A 17,313-nucleotide genomic window follows, 5' to 3' on the forward strand; every position below is an offset into this window, starting at 1 on the left:
GAACCGCTGTATTTCACCGATGTTTGTTTTATCTTTTCTTTCAAAACATTTTGTGCATACATTAGTCAGATAGCAACCATTGGCTATATGCCTCGGTGACTTTGTCATTTCCCGTTAGACTTAACTGGCTCGAGCTGTTGTATGAATTGGTGGTAAACAAACTATCATTAAATGATAAATACGTACGTGTGCGATTCATGGTGAATACGTAGTGGCAGGTAGGTAACCAAAGAAATCAATCAGTAATCTTCCCTTAGCGCAATCATTTTGAGCCTTTTGGGATCTTTAGACTCGTGTGGGTGGATGGGAGGACTGGTTGAAGCTTATTACAGTAGGTTCTGTAGTTTTACTATATTAGTCTTATGTTTGTTCCAATAGATATGCCTTTGCGTTTTCACATAGAAAGTACGAAGTGATGTTTTAGCCGACCAGTTAACCACATTCCATACTGACGAACAAGTGGTTATGTGTAACTATGATGGCTGCGTATACTCTCGTTCTCAATACACCCACTGTTAAAGTGAAATCCATGGGAAAGCATGGAAAGTTGAAGACAAGAGCAGTATAAATTAAATGATGAGTAGCCCGACGTTTTCCTATAGATCAAGTTAGTGAAAGTTTGTCATTTGCACCTAACACAGCCTCGAGACCCATATGGCTAATTCGCTGTTCGTATACCTGCCCCTCTGTGCAGTTCACTTACACGTGCATATTAGACTGAATAAACTTCATCGGAAACAAACTAGTGAAGTATGGTAGTGGTCGTAATGGAGTTATCCGGACTTTGGACGTTGGTTAATATGACCGTTACACGAGCGGTGTCTCAAAATCACTTGACAGGAGGACTGTCCACACGAGAGTTATGTGAATGCCAATTCTGAAAACCCTGAAACCACTTATGAACTGTAGCATGTTTTCCACTGGATTTTCAAAATTCGAGAAAGATCATTACTTTTACGACGACGTGTGCCCCATGGCTTAACTTTTGAACAAAGGGCCTGTTTTCCCACAAAAACGACCCCCACTTGTCGTACCCTCCGACTCATTCGTCCAGTTCGAACTGCGGTCGTTTTATCACGTGCTTGCATGAGCGTGCATGCATGACCTATGCGTAAGGGACCCACCAGTGAAACGTGCGCTGCGAACGAATGATTTCGGTCCCGAATGAAGGCTGTATTTACAACCGCATGCAGAGGTTGGAACATGCGTGCACTAAACATGTATCCTGCTACAAATCTATGACCTGAAACCCGATTAAAGTACACGTCAGCATAGCTGACAGTTTTAATCTAGTACATACACTGTGATAGATGAGTCATGTCCAGGTTTTTTTGCTTGGTTTTGTTACGCGTTGGGTACCGAATCTGCTTCTTCTGCTCGGTCGTAAGTAATTTAAAGAGCACTCACGGGGACGTTGCCGCTGCAAGGAAGGAATTCTCTGTCCCGAAAATGGGGAGGATTGTAAAGTTACATGGCTAAGGAACTGGGCAATAGAGCATATCATTTTACTTTGGACGGTTAACTATGAGCCAGCAGCATAGTTATGTTTGTCACCTTAAGATGGGCGGGAGAGAAGTACTAAGGGAACGAAATATAGGACGTATGTTTCTGTCTCTGGAAGCCTGGGTTTTGTCCACATTAACCCCTCCCCTATGAAAGCAATATAGAACAAAAGTAAGTTTGCTACACTATATATTTTTCGTGTACAGCCTGTTATTATGGAGGCTGTGTTATTTCACCCGATTTGTTGCCGGTTGGCTGGGATGTGATTTGTTCTATAGGTTTAACTGTTGACCCCAGTCTGTTAGCTATGTGATCACACAGCTAGCAACACGACTGCAGCTATTATACTGTATTTTCCTCGTCGAAGTGGCGAGGTGGTTCAGTGATTAGAGCGCGAATTTACTGACCGGAAGTTCCGTGGTTCAAACCCGACCTCTGCATCTCGACTTCTCTTTTCTGGGATCGGGCAACTTGGCTATATACTGACAGTGCTTCCTTCAGATGGCACGGCAGTTAGGCACCGAAAGGGTGCTACAGCTGAACTGTTTTCTTCTGTATTTCTTTCGGCGAGATGTCCCTGCGTTTGCAAAAAACTTGGCGGACCATCGGATACGTCCATGGCATCCAGAGGTTTTACAAATGCTGAAATAGGTGGATTTTAATACCCGAATGGAAACTTGACATTTCAAACGACAAACTATTCCTATTCGGGCATGTGAGCAGATTAGTTTTTCGTGATTTCTTTCTAGTTTTAGGGTAAAAAACAAATATCTTTCGGTAATAATTTTTCTATACGCACAAATGAGCCATATAAGGGCTCGCCTTCAGATTACCGTGCATGGTATGCATTCCACCAGTCTGTGCGACGTGTATACCTGACTCTGAAATTTTACTTCGTATAATACAAGTAGTTGGGAAGTTGGTTGAAAATGTCAGATTCACGGCTTTCCGAGCACAATAAATTTCGCCACAGAGGACGTATCGGCTGCGACCCACCTGTTTTTCTCATAAGAAGGGACTGGCGTATTTCAATAAAACCGCTTGTTGGGTGGGACATTCCTTTGCTTACTGATGTTGTGAAAATGTTGATTACAACAAGCGTGTACGATGTTTCGGTGTAGCCCAAATGTGATGATTTACTGCCATTTAAGCATGACTTTGAACTGGCTACCAGTTACATAGTGTGTTGCTGCTTTCTGTGCCAACTACTTTGGTAAGGTGTCGCCTCAGCTTTGGCTGCCTAGGTTTTGGTAAACAGTGGTGTTATGTGGTCTTCCCGGTTACTCCATTTTTCTGAATCCGGCGACTATGTATAGATTCAGGTTATTAAAGCGTGTCTGGTTGAATGATACGAGGTAGCGTACCAGAAAATATCCACGTCCTAACGACGGGTACCGGAGAATTTCGTGACCAACAGCAATGAAAAACAAAGTTGTCCTGTGGCGCCCTTCTTGCGACAATCCAACCACTGATCATTTCACATTTCACTAGAGTTCAGTTGAAATATAATAACCCCACAATGAGCAATTAACGGGGCGCGTTACGATGGATCAGAAAGTCCGTTTTTCTCAAAACCTCAGTGTAGCAAGCGCATGCGACTCTATCGATCGGGGCGCCGTAGTTTTGTCATTCGCTGTTTCACCTCCGTTTGAGTTGTTTGATTTTTCGATCACGTACCAAAGTTGTCATGTTCGTTACTCGCCATATCCTCTGTGGTCGCGTCTAACCTGATGGTAGGAAGATGTGTTTTCGCGCCTATTAGATTGTGTATTCGGGATGCAAAAGCTGTGTTGAGCTAGTCTGATTTGTCGTTACCGTGGTAACTCTGGGCATTATTTTCTTATATAGATGGGGACTACTTGATGACCCGTTTGAAAGTAGCCGTCTCATGCTGCAGCATAATCCCGTGGCTTTATCTGGAATTTGGGGTGAGAATAGTTCACCCTATGTCGATGATGATGATGATGATGATATGATAAGTCCACCCTAAGTTTACTGGCTCGACTAAGATGTATGCCAAACCCGTTTCTGTACGTCTAGTCATCCGATTATTTCTGAAGGTGGAAAGTGATATGATGATTCACTGAATCAGCCCGCTTAGCTTCACTGAATTGACATCACACTCAAGAATTAGACCGTTTTACGTTTCAAATGCTCACTCTGGTTAGGTTTTAATGGCTAAGGAGAAAATTGATCTCAACTGCCTTTTGAATAGTGTATTCTGTTCAAAAATTGAATTTGTCAAAACGTTTTAAAACCACGATTACGTGTGCTTGCCCGTCATTGTTCCGCACGGAAGAGGATCCATCCCATCTTAAAGCTAGTTTACGCAGCTCATGGATGTTCTGCAATTCCGTGGTCTGTGAGTGCACCTTTATCATTTTTAATCATTTTTGGGCTACCATTTACTTAGCTATATCAAACGGCTTTACGAGTCAGCCAGTTTCCCTAACTTCTTTCCGTTTGAGTCAAATGTGTCTTATCTTTGCATGTCAGCAATAATTCATTTCCGGCGCAATCGTCGGAGGACCTGAGCTATTACAGTTGAACTAAGAGCGTCACAGCTAAACGTTTCTTGAACGCATCATTTCCTCTGTTCCTTAAAGTGTGCTAAGCATTCACTAGAGTGGAACGACCAACCTCACTTGATCCCACCCTGTAAGTTACATTTCGTAAGAAGCTGCAACACTGGTATGCCATGGGGCACTTATATGGTCGGTCCAACTGTCAAGCTTATTGGAAGGTGCAAGGTCTACACACCGGAGATAACCAATGGAGGTCAACTTGGTGTTCGAAAATACAACTGCGTAATTAGAGTAATCATTTACGCCCACCATAGTAGAAAAATTCAGTTGCTGTTATAACTAAATGCAATCCCTGCTCCAGTACCTTAGTGTTGAAAAATGACTCACCAACAAGGAACACAACAGCTTTATTGCGAACAAGTGAATGCATGAATTACAGGGGGCATCTCGGTTTTCAAGGCGCACTTTTGACCTTGACTCTAGGCCATGCGATTGGCGTTGGTTAATTGGTGGGCGTTACTTCTATGTTATGCCCGAAAACTCATCATTGTGGACCGTTGCTTCTGTAACATGCCTGAACACTCATCATCGTCAGACGTTACTGCACTGATTGACTGACTGAGCGTTCAATCGGCAGCTAGCTTGTTTGGTCCAGATGCCTGACGGCTTCCCTATTGTGATTTTGGTAGAGTTTGACGTTCTCAGTAGATTTATGGCAACAGTTTGAAGTCTAATGGCGGTTTTTTCACTTTTGAGATCGGTCACCTAGTCAGCTGTAGCTTACTGACATGCCGTTTTCATATCGGTGATCTTACCCAGACACTAGCATCAGAGACAGCAGCGTCATTGTTAACACTGATGGTTCTCTGCTGTACAACCACAACGTTTATCTATTTATATTTAAAGTCTATGAATAAAAAGAAAAAGAGCATGAGAGAGGGGACCTGGTGCTGGCCTATGTCAGGCCTTCCAAGGTGCTTGCACCTCCAACCGCTCAGTCAGACAATCTGGAAAGAAGGCGACAACACGAACGTCACTGAAATCGACCAGCGGTCATTTCTTGCAATGTCTCCAGCTAAGCGCAGGAGGGCTCACGGGGAACCCATCCTGGAAGATGTACTGCACCAACAACACCCTCCTGCGAAGTCATACGTTGTCTACCTCGTGGTTTTCACCATCCTGAAGGAGGTACAGAGAACAACACCCCACTTGGTAGATAGTGTTTCGGCGTGTGTAGCATGGCCGATCCACCTCAGTTCATGGGTTCGGATCCGTAACCACACAACCATACAGCTTTTTTCGTAGCACGATACGCGCGACCCTTGAGACTTCTTTTTGACGCCACAAGTGACGCAAATTAGCAAACATGGTCCTGGCCCTTTAGATTCGTGCAGTAACCTCCCAGTCACATAGCCGACAGATCAAACAAAACTACCGGGTTGTGTAAAATTCTTCACAACCTCCAGTGATTTTCCTTGAATTGTAAGGGACATGTTCAGAGACTGCATATTATGAAGCATAAATTTACACTTTGAAGGCGGTAGACCCATGCCGAAAGATGATATGATAGTGATCAGTTTATTCAACACAGCTTGTACTGCGCTCTCGTCTTCGAACATGAGGGTGATTTCATCTACGTACTTCAGATCGACGTGGTTCTCACCAGAGACGATTTGAACATCAGGATTTTGAGGACTGCAGCGTCCGCCTCATTTCATCGTTCACGAAGTTGAACAAGAATGGAAAGAATGGACATCCTTGTCGGACAGCGCTTTTTCTAGGGAGGGTTTTGGAATGCTCACCATACACATACCCCCATAGGTATGTGAATATGGAGATCGAATCGTGTTCACAACCTTCTGCGGCATACCCTGTTGAACAGTGATCGGCCAACAAAATCGAACGCACCCTTGAGGTCAGATAACTGCAAGATTGGTCATTTGTACGTATGGTGTTTCTTCAACACCTGACGGAGTGTGAAGATGTGGTCGACGCAGCATTTCCTCGGTCGAAATCTCGCTTGATGCTCACGGGTCAAAGATTCGCGCATGCTACGGAAGACGACAAAGAACCAGTGACTTCAGAAGCTTTGTGATAACGGAACGCAAAAAATTACCCGCGTGGTTGCCACATTCACTGCGAGTGCCCGTTTAAAAAATGGGCACCATTATCGACTCACCCCATTTGTCTGAAACGGTCTCTCTCTCCCAGACAGAAGTCTAGACAGGCACTGATTGAAGAATTCACCGCCATCCTCGTCAGGACCAGCAGCACGATGATGCTTGCGTAGAAAAATACACTGTGACACTTCTGAGTTTGGAGGCGTCCCCATATTCTTAGTCCACAGTTCGCAGTTCGGATCGTAGGTTTCAGGTGGTCAACCGAATTGTTGTTCGAATTATTGTGCCCAGCGGTCCAAACGTTCTCGTTTGTTGGAGATGAAGCAGCCATCCTGGTCCCTGGTAGTTTCCGTGACAAGTGGCTTCCGAGGACGAGTCGAACGAATCAGATGGAACAGCCAGCGGATGTTTCCAGCATTTTTGTCTCTATTTCTTCGGACTTCGCCATCTTCACGGACACTCAGTTTTACATGGCGTCGGATGATGCGTCGGTTGGAGTTGGAGTTGCAGCCAGGATGACTCTATCGCCGGGCATTCAGCAAATCCAAGGTCCTATCATAGATTCGACGTTCGAATTAGATTGATTGGGTTTTGCAGCAAACGAAATTTCCAGCTCTGAGTGGGTTGCAGCCAGATGACTCTATCGCCGGGCATTCAGCAAATCCAAGGTCCTATCATAGATTCGACGTTCGAATTAGATTGATTGGGTTTTGCAGCAAACGAAATTTCCAGCTCTGAGTGGCGCCGGCCGTTAATATCCGACATCCGACCTTCCTCCAGGATTTTGATAAAGCGGTTCCGAAATTTTCGTTTGATTTCTACATCCACTAGCTTCTCAGCGGTTAAGTGAGGTGTGTCCGTTTTGCGTAAACCTGAAAAACAGCAGCGCACAATTGCATGGCCAAGGTTAATGATGGTGTTCCAAAAGAAGCACCAGGTGCTGATCGACTCTCGCCACCGGTGAAAGGAGGAAAGCCCTTCGCTGCGAAGTTACTAGCAAATACGAACCAAGCGGTTACAACGTAGCATGCACGAAAGTAAGCATCTCATATGCACATAGTTTTTCAAAAGTGAACATTACAAAACGTCCTCTTGACTTTCTTGGATGTTCTTTGGATATTAAGCAATCATGAACGAACATTACAAAGCCGTTTCATGTATTCAATAGTAACCTTAACCTTCTGTCAGTTACGGGGGCGGAGCCTGAACACCGGCCGGTGGACTACTTACATGATTCATCGGTAGTCAACGCCGTTATGCCGGTAACTGACGCCCGATGTGGTCCATTTGGACTTCAGACTGACTTTTAGGTTCCCACCATGTCTTCGAGCGATTTATATTGTACCGGAAATTGGTTCTGCAAAGAAACAGTGTGTGATCGGCACACATCTAAACTAGACGATTTCCGTTTTCTGTGCGTCTCGTATCCAACCCGAGAAGACCACCCAGTTGGGTATCAGAGGCGCTTAGCTTACCTAACTGGTTGTTCATGTCACCACAAACCGCAAAGATACCTGAGCCTTTAGCCCGTCGTAAAATAGCACCTAGACACTTTTTGGCAGATTCTGAGCTAGTCATTTGGGACGTAAGCAGATACACTGACCAGGGTGCGATGACCTCACTTTCTTGACATTCTTTCACAGACGTTGCCAAACGAACCGCGCAGAGACGTTAACGTAGACTGTTAACGGGCATCCAGCCAAGTAGGAACGCTTCCGCTCGTTCGCTCAATGCATTGCCCACGCTGGCATATCCAGCATATCCAGCCCCTGCATCACCAAATTTGCACACACTGAACCTGGAAGGGCACGAGGGAGCAGTCAGTTCAGTCATACCACTTGCGTCTTGTATCATTGTTTCTGTCAGGCAGCGCATATCAGTGTAGGTGATCCAAAGTGCAAGCAAGAGACACCTGTTATCCTGCTTGCCTCAGTGTGCGAATATTAAAAACAGCTAATTAGAGCAGCTTGCGGGAATTGAAAACAAGCTTCGGAGTGTTTAGGGCTGTTACTGAAGTCGAACTTACAGAAGCTACAGCTAAGCTTGATATACGGCGAGCAAAGTCGTCAGTCCTAATGCTTTAACCTGCAGAGAGAGGGGGAAAGTAATCAGATTTGGGTTAGATAGGGTAGGAGAGGGAAACAGTGAAAATGGAAGGGAGGTGCCAGTAGTAGGATGTTTTTGCTCACCAGCTCCGCTGTATGCAGCAAGTGAGGCGACCCGACTGGTGACACCGCGCGACGGCTGATGTGGTATGGGGTTGTTTTTAGTTGTAATTGTCATGATTGTACCCGGGCTGGGATACTTTCAGGGTACCGAGACGTAAACAAGAGGTCGGCTGAAGTTCTCAATCAAAGCCTTCGGTTCAAGAGAGTGTTTACCTTGGAATGAAAGTGCAATACCATTTTTATAGAACAAGTCGCCACACATGTTATAACCCCCAACCTGGAGAGTTAGGAGACAGCGTTAGCCAGACATCTAATCATTGACCAACTTGTGAGTGTTGCGTGGACACCACCCAGTATAGCTCATTTGGCCACGGAGGCACACATACCATTACGCTACGGTAAGGTTCAGTCTAGTTGCGACCTACACCATAAATCACATGGCGGATTCTTTTGAGGACGAGTCCGAGAGTCTAATTTCGTTGCCCAGGGCTATATTTTCTCACAAACAGACAGTTTCCAGAGTGGAACGTTCGTTTCCCTCCTGTTGGTGATTGAATACGCGTGAATGTTAGCAGGATGAAATCGTGGATAAGCCTCAACTGCCTTGTGTGAGGTGACCCAGTGGTTAGAGCGCGAATCTGCTGACCGGAAGGTGCGTGATTCGATCCCGACTTATGCATATCGACTTCTATGTAGGTTTGGGCAACCTGGCAATATCTCTGCTCTCGTGTTTCTCTCGGGTGGGATGGCAACCAGGCACCGAAAGGATGTGACAACTTAGTGATTCTTTATCAACCGCCTGTCCAACATAAACTCTGCTGGAGATCGACCGTCAGGAGACTGTGGATTGCGAGTTGCGGCATATATTGGGTTAATGGTGCCTTGTCCCGTTTGGGATTGAAGAGACGCTGCTGCTCGTGACTAATGGTCTCCAATGTTATTTCGGAAGATCGTTCAATTCTGTTCAACAGCCTGGTTCTGACATCACTTCCTAAATGTGGCAGCTGTAACACCCTTTCGGTGTCTAGCTGCCATGCCTCCCGAAGGAATCACGAGGGCTAGGATACTGTTAGGGTGACCAAGCCTAGGCAGAGGTCGGGTTCGAACCACAGACCTTCCGATCACCGACTGACTTAAGGTCGCATATGAAAATTAAATACTTCCCTCGTGTTCACATTCAAGATTAACTCTATCGGCATAAGTGATGTAGTCTTCAGTTTAGTTTTCTACTAGTTTCATACGTTAATAACGAATATTACAAAAGTAAAAACACTTACCGAAGGTTTTTGAGAGTTGTTGAACGGTTTCGTCAAAGCTGGGATTTCATGTGTTCTTTCCTAGAATGAAGTCGGAATAAGGCGTTAGTTTTATTGTGCCAATTTTTCTTAACCATAACTGCACTCACCAGGCACCGTCTATGTGCTTCAGGCTCGACTTTAAAAACATATTCATAACGTTTGAACCACGAATCGAATACTAGACCAGCATAGGGCTCATATTGGGACTTCGTGATGCTGTTGGCGATCGAGTCAACGGGATTTGCATCTGGAGCCCAATTCGGCGACTGAATCGTGAGTTGCCGCATCAAAGTTTCCATCAATCGCAATTGTTCCAATTCAAACTGACTTCGTCGCGGCAGAATTTCCATCAATGCTTCAGGAGTTATCGTACTTCCGCGGGTTCTAGAATCGCTATTCCGTTGTAACTAACTGCAACCCCACTCCAGTTGAAAAATGACTCACCAGCAAAGAACGCAACAGCCTCACTGCGGACAAGCAAATGCGTGAATTACGGTGGCCCCCGCGGTATTTAAAGCGCACTTTTGACCTTGACTCTAGGCCGTACGATCGGCGTTGGGTGATTGGCAGGCGTTACTTGTATGTCATGTCCGAATACTCATCATCATGGGTCATTGCTTCTGTCACATGCCTGAATGCTCGTTATTGACGGTCGTGCCTGTGGCATGCCTGAACACTCATCATCGTTGGCCGATACTGAATTGATTGACTGATTGAGCGTCAATCGGCAGCTGGCTATTCTGGTCCAGAAACTTGACGGCTTTCCTACTGCGATTTTAGCAGAGTTTAAGGTTCTCAGCTGAGTAATGGCATTCCGATTATTTTCAAGCATCTGTCCTTCCTGAAAATTGCCATGCCACAACTATTCGTGTTTTCTGACAACTGAGAAAGCAATTCCTAATGTCACAGTGGTAGGACCGAAACTCCCGACATTTCCTGCTGTATCTTGGCATTATTCATTTGTGGACTAATATATTAGTAAATTTTTTGGGACCAGTCCAAAGTAGCCTCCTAAGGTAGAGACGTCCCTAATTCGTAGGTGGGGCGGATTGAGTAGCAGACATTTGTCAGTAGCGCCGTAACATAAACGTATCCATTACAAAGTAGGTTATGAGCACATGTTATGCTGTGTTTTGTGTGACTATACAAATATTGCGAGCGCCTTCCCACTGTAAAACGGTCGACCCAAACAAGGTTTTAAAGTAATCGAGGTCAGTGACAAAGCAAATGTTACTTTTAGAAACTCCTAGCATAGTTTTTCATGCCTTTTGTCCACATGCACTTGAAATTCTAATCAGGACAGATAACGGTTGATCGATTGTTTATTATTACGAAAGTTTAAAATTGCAGGCAGGTGTTCATAAATTTCAATACTACGATTGGCTCCCATTGAAGAAGAGGGATTTACTACCGACCGTGAAGTCTCGAATCAACTCCATTATGTCGGTGCCTTTGGTTTACTTGCTTTTCGAACTTCTGGACTGATAAAAGTTTTCTCTTGAGCCCCCTCCCAGTTAAAGGATCGCACCGTTCTTGTTGTAGGTACGACAAATGAACAATAAAAACCAGTGAATCCAGCCTGACATTTTTGCGTATCACCTCTATGATTCGAAGTTTTGTAATACCGATACATACTAGCATTCGCTTTAGCAATTCTCCGACTTCTTGTCATTGACGCTGTTCTCATTATACTTCCATATTGTGCATCGTTTTTTTTTCAGGAGCGGCGCGAACGTGAGCAACAAGAATTGGAGAGTGCGAAAGAATTGTCCGAGGATGATTTCGATGGGTTTCCTTAAACTGTTTTATCCAATTCTCATTGTCAACCCAACTTTATGCACAGTCATTACAAATGTTAGTTTCAAAGTTGCCTATCCTTGCAGTGTACACCGGGTAAAGCGAAATAATTGCTACCGGAAATCCATCATATGTACCCTTTGGCCTTTCTGACTGTCTAACGGAAAGCAATGGGTGGTTAGTCAGCTTGTGTGGATTTGTTTAGAGGGAAGCGTGGGTCAGATATGCCTCTCCAATATTTCCGTCTGATTCGTATGCGTTAAAAAACATAAGCTAGGGGGATGGACTGTTGTTAGGACTGAATCATCAGTTCATGATCGCATTAGAAATATTAAACTCTATGTTTGACAGCTTGTGAATAGAAACATATCTGTTTGTGAATTGACTTTCCAGAATAAAACTATTGGTCGAAATGGGTACGATACCAGTATCCCCTAGTTGTAATCGTCGCGAAATCTTTCGAAATCACGCTGTCGAGATAGGTTTCATGTCATTTACTGCTTGATTCTACTTATTCGGAAAATGGAAGCGTGTCGATGTTTAGCGCAAAGTTTCATGGGAAATGGACTCATTTATGCGCTAATTGACAAAGCGCAACTATTATGGAATGCATCGGTTACTTGGGAATATGTCAATGCTTAGGTTTCGAAACTACTGACCGGAAGGCTCGATCTCAACCCTGGCTTTTCGTTCACTGATCTATGCTTGGGTGGTCTCCTACATCCCAGCTTTTGTGCCTCCAAGTTAAACAGCAACTGTGCACCCAAGCGTTGTCACAGATGAGTCTTTATCGATACTACTGATGAACCTTCTTCGAACCGCCTTGCAAAACTGGCATGTCGATGAAAAAGTAACCAATGCTAATCACTATTTTGCTAGAAAAACTTGATGACATAATGATGTAATCGAATCAACTCATTAATCCTTGTGCTCTTTCGACGTATTGTTACCACGCGGCCGAAAGGTAGCACGACAACTGAAAAGGCGTCAGGAGCAATCGAAAAACCCTAGTTGGGTTCGGATCACAGACATTCTGATTGACAGGGTTTACTTCACACACTGAACCATCTCCAGTTTATTTTAGTTGTGGCCTGTGGGGATATCGCCTCTCCGACGTGGCTATAAAATACCGTAGTAACGCGAACGTACCACCGAGGTAACGATGACCTCCAAATTGACCTAACGTTTCACATGACCGGTTTTCGGAAACTCATCACGGTCCAACTGATATCTCATGATTGTTTGTAGAGGATTATTTAATGGGCGTGATAGTATCATCTGAAGCACCTCAGCCTTCGTTCGCTAGCTACAACTGTCAACCAATCCTATACGAAACATTGACTATCTTGTTTTTAAATCGTAACTCAACGTACATTGCGAACGAAACAACTGCGTGTATGCCAGCTTCAAGCTTGCACAGATTTTCCGAAGGCGCACAATTGAGAGGAAACCGACTACATTCACCCACATACTTGCCCTCTGGGTGATATCTACTTGACGAGGGTGGCCATATCTTGTCACGTATCTAAATCGGCTTGGAATGAAAATTTTTAGAATTCCTTTTAAAGGGTGTCCGCTATCGATTGTCCAGTGCTCACATCTCATTTCATCTACCTTATTCTCATACATACATACCGCGATGATAAACCTTGGCTTAACAATGTCAGTAATAAATACGTCAATCGGTAATCGATCATGGTTGCTGAACTCTGATAGCACAGGTGGTGTTACTTTTCGACGTCATCTTGCGCTTCATTCTTGCTTCCATTTGTTTAAATGGGTGGGCTGCTCCTAGTGCTACTCATGTACCGACCTAACCGATGTTTCCGTTTCCGCGGTGTAAGTCCCTTTAGTTCGCTGAGATCGCCCAGCGGACTTATTCTCAAAGATGGTGTACCATGATCGCTGGGACTTATTTACAACAGGCAATGACGTAAAGCTCGGTCACCATTAGATGGAACGTATCTTTTCTTAGTCTGATGGTGCCTCCTAAGCTTACCGTTTTTATAATAAATATGGGCAGGCATTCTTGTAATTCCCTTAGTCGACATGTAGCTCTCGGCTGTTTTCAACAACGTCGTATAAGTGACTGCTTGTCACCAGGGTCACGCCTTCTGTAAAAACAGACAGTGTCACGAAGCCAGCAGACGGATGCTTCGCTGCAATGGCAAATTGGTGACTGCAGTACTGAAAGATTTTCATGTTATGCGTGGATGCAAACGTCTAATTGTGCCATGAACCGCGTGCTGAAATGGGTCATTCATTTCACTGTTAACAGTTTACTTGGTTTAAGTACGATTAACTCTTATTATTGTTTGGTGTATTCTATCGATGACTCCATATGGACTCTCGTCCTCTTGGACACTTATAGGAAGTACGCGGAATGGGGTTTCCAAGCTCCGGGATCCGGATAGGAGTTCACAGGTAAATTACGCGGTGGACGCTAGACAGCTCTTTGAAAGCTTTAAAATTTCCAGGTTTGATCAAATAGGTGCGATTCCCTTACAATGGCCAAGCATTTTGACCTACTGTCAACCAATCCGCAATCGTGTAGTTCAGTACTGTCATTTTTTCAGCTACATTTGGCCAGGGGAGCGAGATACTCAGTGTTTAGAGCGCGAATTTACTGACCGGGAGGTCCATGGCTCGAACCTGAGCTCTACATCTCGACTTCTCTTGTCTAGGCTTGAGCAAGTCGTCAGTATCCCAGCCATCGTACTTCCTTCGGGTAGCATGGCAGTTAGGCACCGAAAGGGTGCTACAGCTGAACGTTTACGCAGTTATCAGTGGGTACCCATGTGATAATCCATTAGTGTCGTCCCCCGATATTCGACGTCACATGAGAACGTTGCTATTTAGACCAACCTTGATGCGGCTGCTGGTTTCCGACTACGCTTGTTTTTCCTAATAATGGGAAATGAAAGTGATCTTAGTCAGCATCTTGTTCGTACCCTCAAAGGTTTTGACTAGGTTTTACAGGAATATGTTTTGCAGAAACTGATGTGAAATCAAAAAGTGAATTAGCTGTGGTTCAAATTCGGCACCAGTCGAAGGTGTGGTTCTGTCGATGTACTTTGATCATTTCACTTTGAAACCTATTTAACTCAAGTGCACTACCTTGAGTGTTTGAATCCCCGTTCCAAATCACTAACCTATTAGGATATTACGTCAGAGACATGCATTGAACATGTTAATATCCTACGCTTTTTCAATTGCGTTAACCGTCACGACGGGACTCTGACTCATTGAACCATACTGGAGGTTGTCCATGTGATATTCACAGTTTTCGGCCCCGGGTTGGCCAAAGTACGGAAGTCTTATTAACGGCTTCCTGGCCCTCTAGGTTTCGAGTGAAACATGTGTGCCAACATATTTCGCAAGAGCTGCATCATTCCAGTGGTCTTATGCTAAGTACCACTGCCTTGCGATCAGGTTTCTGAGCCGGAAGCTTTCGTTGACTGCTGAAGCTTCGTATCCCGCCAGATCTCTGCAAGTAATTGTCTTTTGACTGTCCTTTTATCGATATCCGCAGGGACCAAACTACTATCCACTCTTTATTTGTTGTTTGGGCATGAGCATCAACTAACTCTAACTCTGATTCAGTGAAAGTACTTTTCGTCAGGAAGTAACCCGCTACCCAGTATGAGCTCAGCTGTTGTCCGCGTCACTGGCGATTTCACTGTGCAAGTTTGCTCCATTTGGTAACTTTTTCACTTCGGGCTCAACGCATAAGGTTGTCTTGCACAATCAGTTGCTTCTCAGCCGCGGTAGACGCCGTTGTACTACCTGGCGTTTCCTTTCTGGCGGATAACCGTGGGGCCGGGTTTACCACACATCCATTAGCACCCAGCGGCGAGGATCAGTAGTTGAGTATCCATCTTCCTGGACCAATTAAGCCAGAACATGCTCTCGCTCGGTGTGTTTTTCAATGTTTCCTGGAGAGACCGAAGACACAAACCGCTCGCTTAGCCATCGAAAATTTTCCTGATCCATAAGTCAAGTAACCTCATCAAACTAGCCTATCCAAAACGTTTAAAGTAACTTTCCTAGGAAACGTTGGTCGTAACTTGGACAAGATAAACACACAAAGGCGGCCTAGGCATGTGTTTTTAGAGGCCCACCATGTAAGCACGAGTTCAGAACAGGCAGCGTTGCTCCTCCATGCGAACGTTGAACACAATGGAACAAACTTTTCTGTTAGACTGCTGTCAGCTCCATCAAAATGTCCGTACAGAAAGAAAGATCTGGTGATGCCGAAGGACCAGGTTGTCTAAACTAATATGAGAACAAGAATGCGTCCCAACATTTTGGTGCCACTCAGTCTTTGTGCCTTTATTGAATTTGCGGCTGCTCCATCGTAGGATTAAAGAGCGTTACTCCAGCGGTAACGTGGCCGCTAGCTCCAATAATACCAGATCGTCTGAATTGATCATGTAGGACGAAAGTGTGAGGGAACCTTACATGATTTGACCAGGTATGGGTTGTATTGACTACGTTTTCACATTGTCAGGCGCTCGGGTAGCGTCACACATACCACCGAATCGCCTGTGGCGGTTTTCACTGAGCTTTCGACTCCGTGGATAGACTGGTTGTTCCATATTATTAGCCAAAGACGTGGAACATGAAGGTTATCCTTCGTGTCATTGCCCTGGTTCCGTAATGCCTTACAGTGGGCTCTCCAAAAATTCCCCACAACTAAGGGATCCGCCGGGAATGTTCGCTTTCCCATTGTTGTTCATTTTGGCCATCGACATTATCGAGTGTAGTCAAAAGGCGACGACGAATTTTGGTGTCGAAACAACATTTGATAGCCTTACAGTATGAGTGGCATTATTCCAGCATCTGCACAAACTACCGCCAACGGAACACTGGAAGTGATCACTTGTCTAGTCATGCAGATTTCGCCCTCGAAATGTTAGGTCTTGCTTCAGGGTTTCCCATTCCTATATACCAGTTTGAAACTTCAAAATGGTAACCTAGTTTTTTTTTGACAAGACGGCTTATCTTGGCAGCAACGCAAGCCGTGACTGCAATGTGACAGACGAGGTCCATATGTTGGCGGGACACGAGCAATATTAGTCAGCCTGCGTCACCTTTGTCTTCAGAAACGAATATCGCCGGGGTCAGAGCTGGTATATGTAGTGAACGTTAGAACATTCCGACTGTGTGACTGAGAGACTTTCCTCCTTCAGTCGGAGGTGCTCAAACGTATTCAGATATTTGATTATCAATTTATGCGTAGTATAGCAGGTGTTATGTGATTGCAACATGTGCATAGCACATCGGACTCACTCTGGTAGCAGATGTGACTATGCGGATATTGTCAAGTTAATTCCTATGTAATCTTCGCGCCTCCCTATTTGGGGTTCCCATGATTCTCCCTGTATGTATTTGGCAGCTCTACAGCATATCGCGGGCAGTCAGTCCTAGTGATGAGTTGCTGTCCCTTGACAGGACTGACTAACACTTATTTGTGGTTTGTGCGGGGCTCGTACAGAATAGCTTCGAAAGAAAGTTGAATCTGTTTCAATGGCGACGTCTTGTTCCAACATGTAGGTTTTGGTAGGTGCAGCTACGTTCCTATTGGTGTTTGGGGAAAACACGGACAGGGTATTTTTCAATAGGTCTCCATCGCTTCTTTCTTTCCTTCTATTACTAGGTCCTTCATCCATGGTTTTGGGGCAATCCGTCACCAGTTCCCTCTATTGGTGTATTTCTTTCTATGATGATGGTGATTAAATGGGGTTAAAATGATAATACGTTGATCAGTTCAATGCCTTGACGTGGCATAGCAGAAGCAGAGTGAACTGTGAATTGCACCACCGTTTTGTGGCAATGCGTGTCAAATGCAACTGTTCAAATTAGTGTATCAGAGTGTATTTGTAATGTACTCGAATATCGT

General features: G+C 44.7%; 2 protein-coding genes across 2 annotated transcripts in view; one reads left to right on the plus strand and one right to left on the minus strand.

Moving 5' to 3' along the window:
* The window catches only part of T265_00809 (hypothetical protein), a gene marked incomplete at both ends in the record, with an annotated part of 7,777 nt that extends 2,599 nt beyond the window's left edge, over positions 1 to 5,178 (minus strand). Inside the window, 3 exon segments of the mRNA XM_009164681.1 lie at positions 1,911 to 1,978; positions 1,991 to 2,145; positions 5,124 to 5,178. Coding sequence (XP_009162945.1) covers positions 1,911 to 1,978; positions 1,991 to 2,145; positions 5,124 to 5,178 — 278 coding nt within the window.
* The window catches only part of T265_00810 (hypothetical protein), a gene marked incomplete at both ends in the record, with an annotated part of 28,823 nt that extends 17,269 nt beyond the window's left edge, over positions 1 to 11,554 (plus strand). Inside the window, one exon of the mRNA XM_009164682.1 lies at positions 11,336 to 11,554. Coding sequence (XP_009162946.1) covers positions 11,336 to 11,413 — 78 coding nt within the window. The remainder of the gene's footprint in view (positions 1 to 11,335) is intronic.
* Positions 11,555 to 17,313: the final 5,759 nt, after the last annotated feature.

Source organism: Opisthorchis viverrini, assembly GCF_000715545.1.
Source record: "Opisthorchis viverrini unplaced genomic scaffold opera_v5_8, whole genome shotgun sequence".
Lineage (NCBI taxonomy): Eukaryota > Metazoa > Platyhelminthes > Trematoda > Opisthorchiida > Opisthorchiidae > Opisthorchis > Opisthorchis viverrini.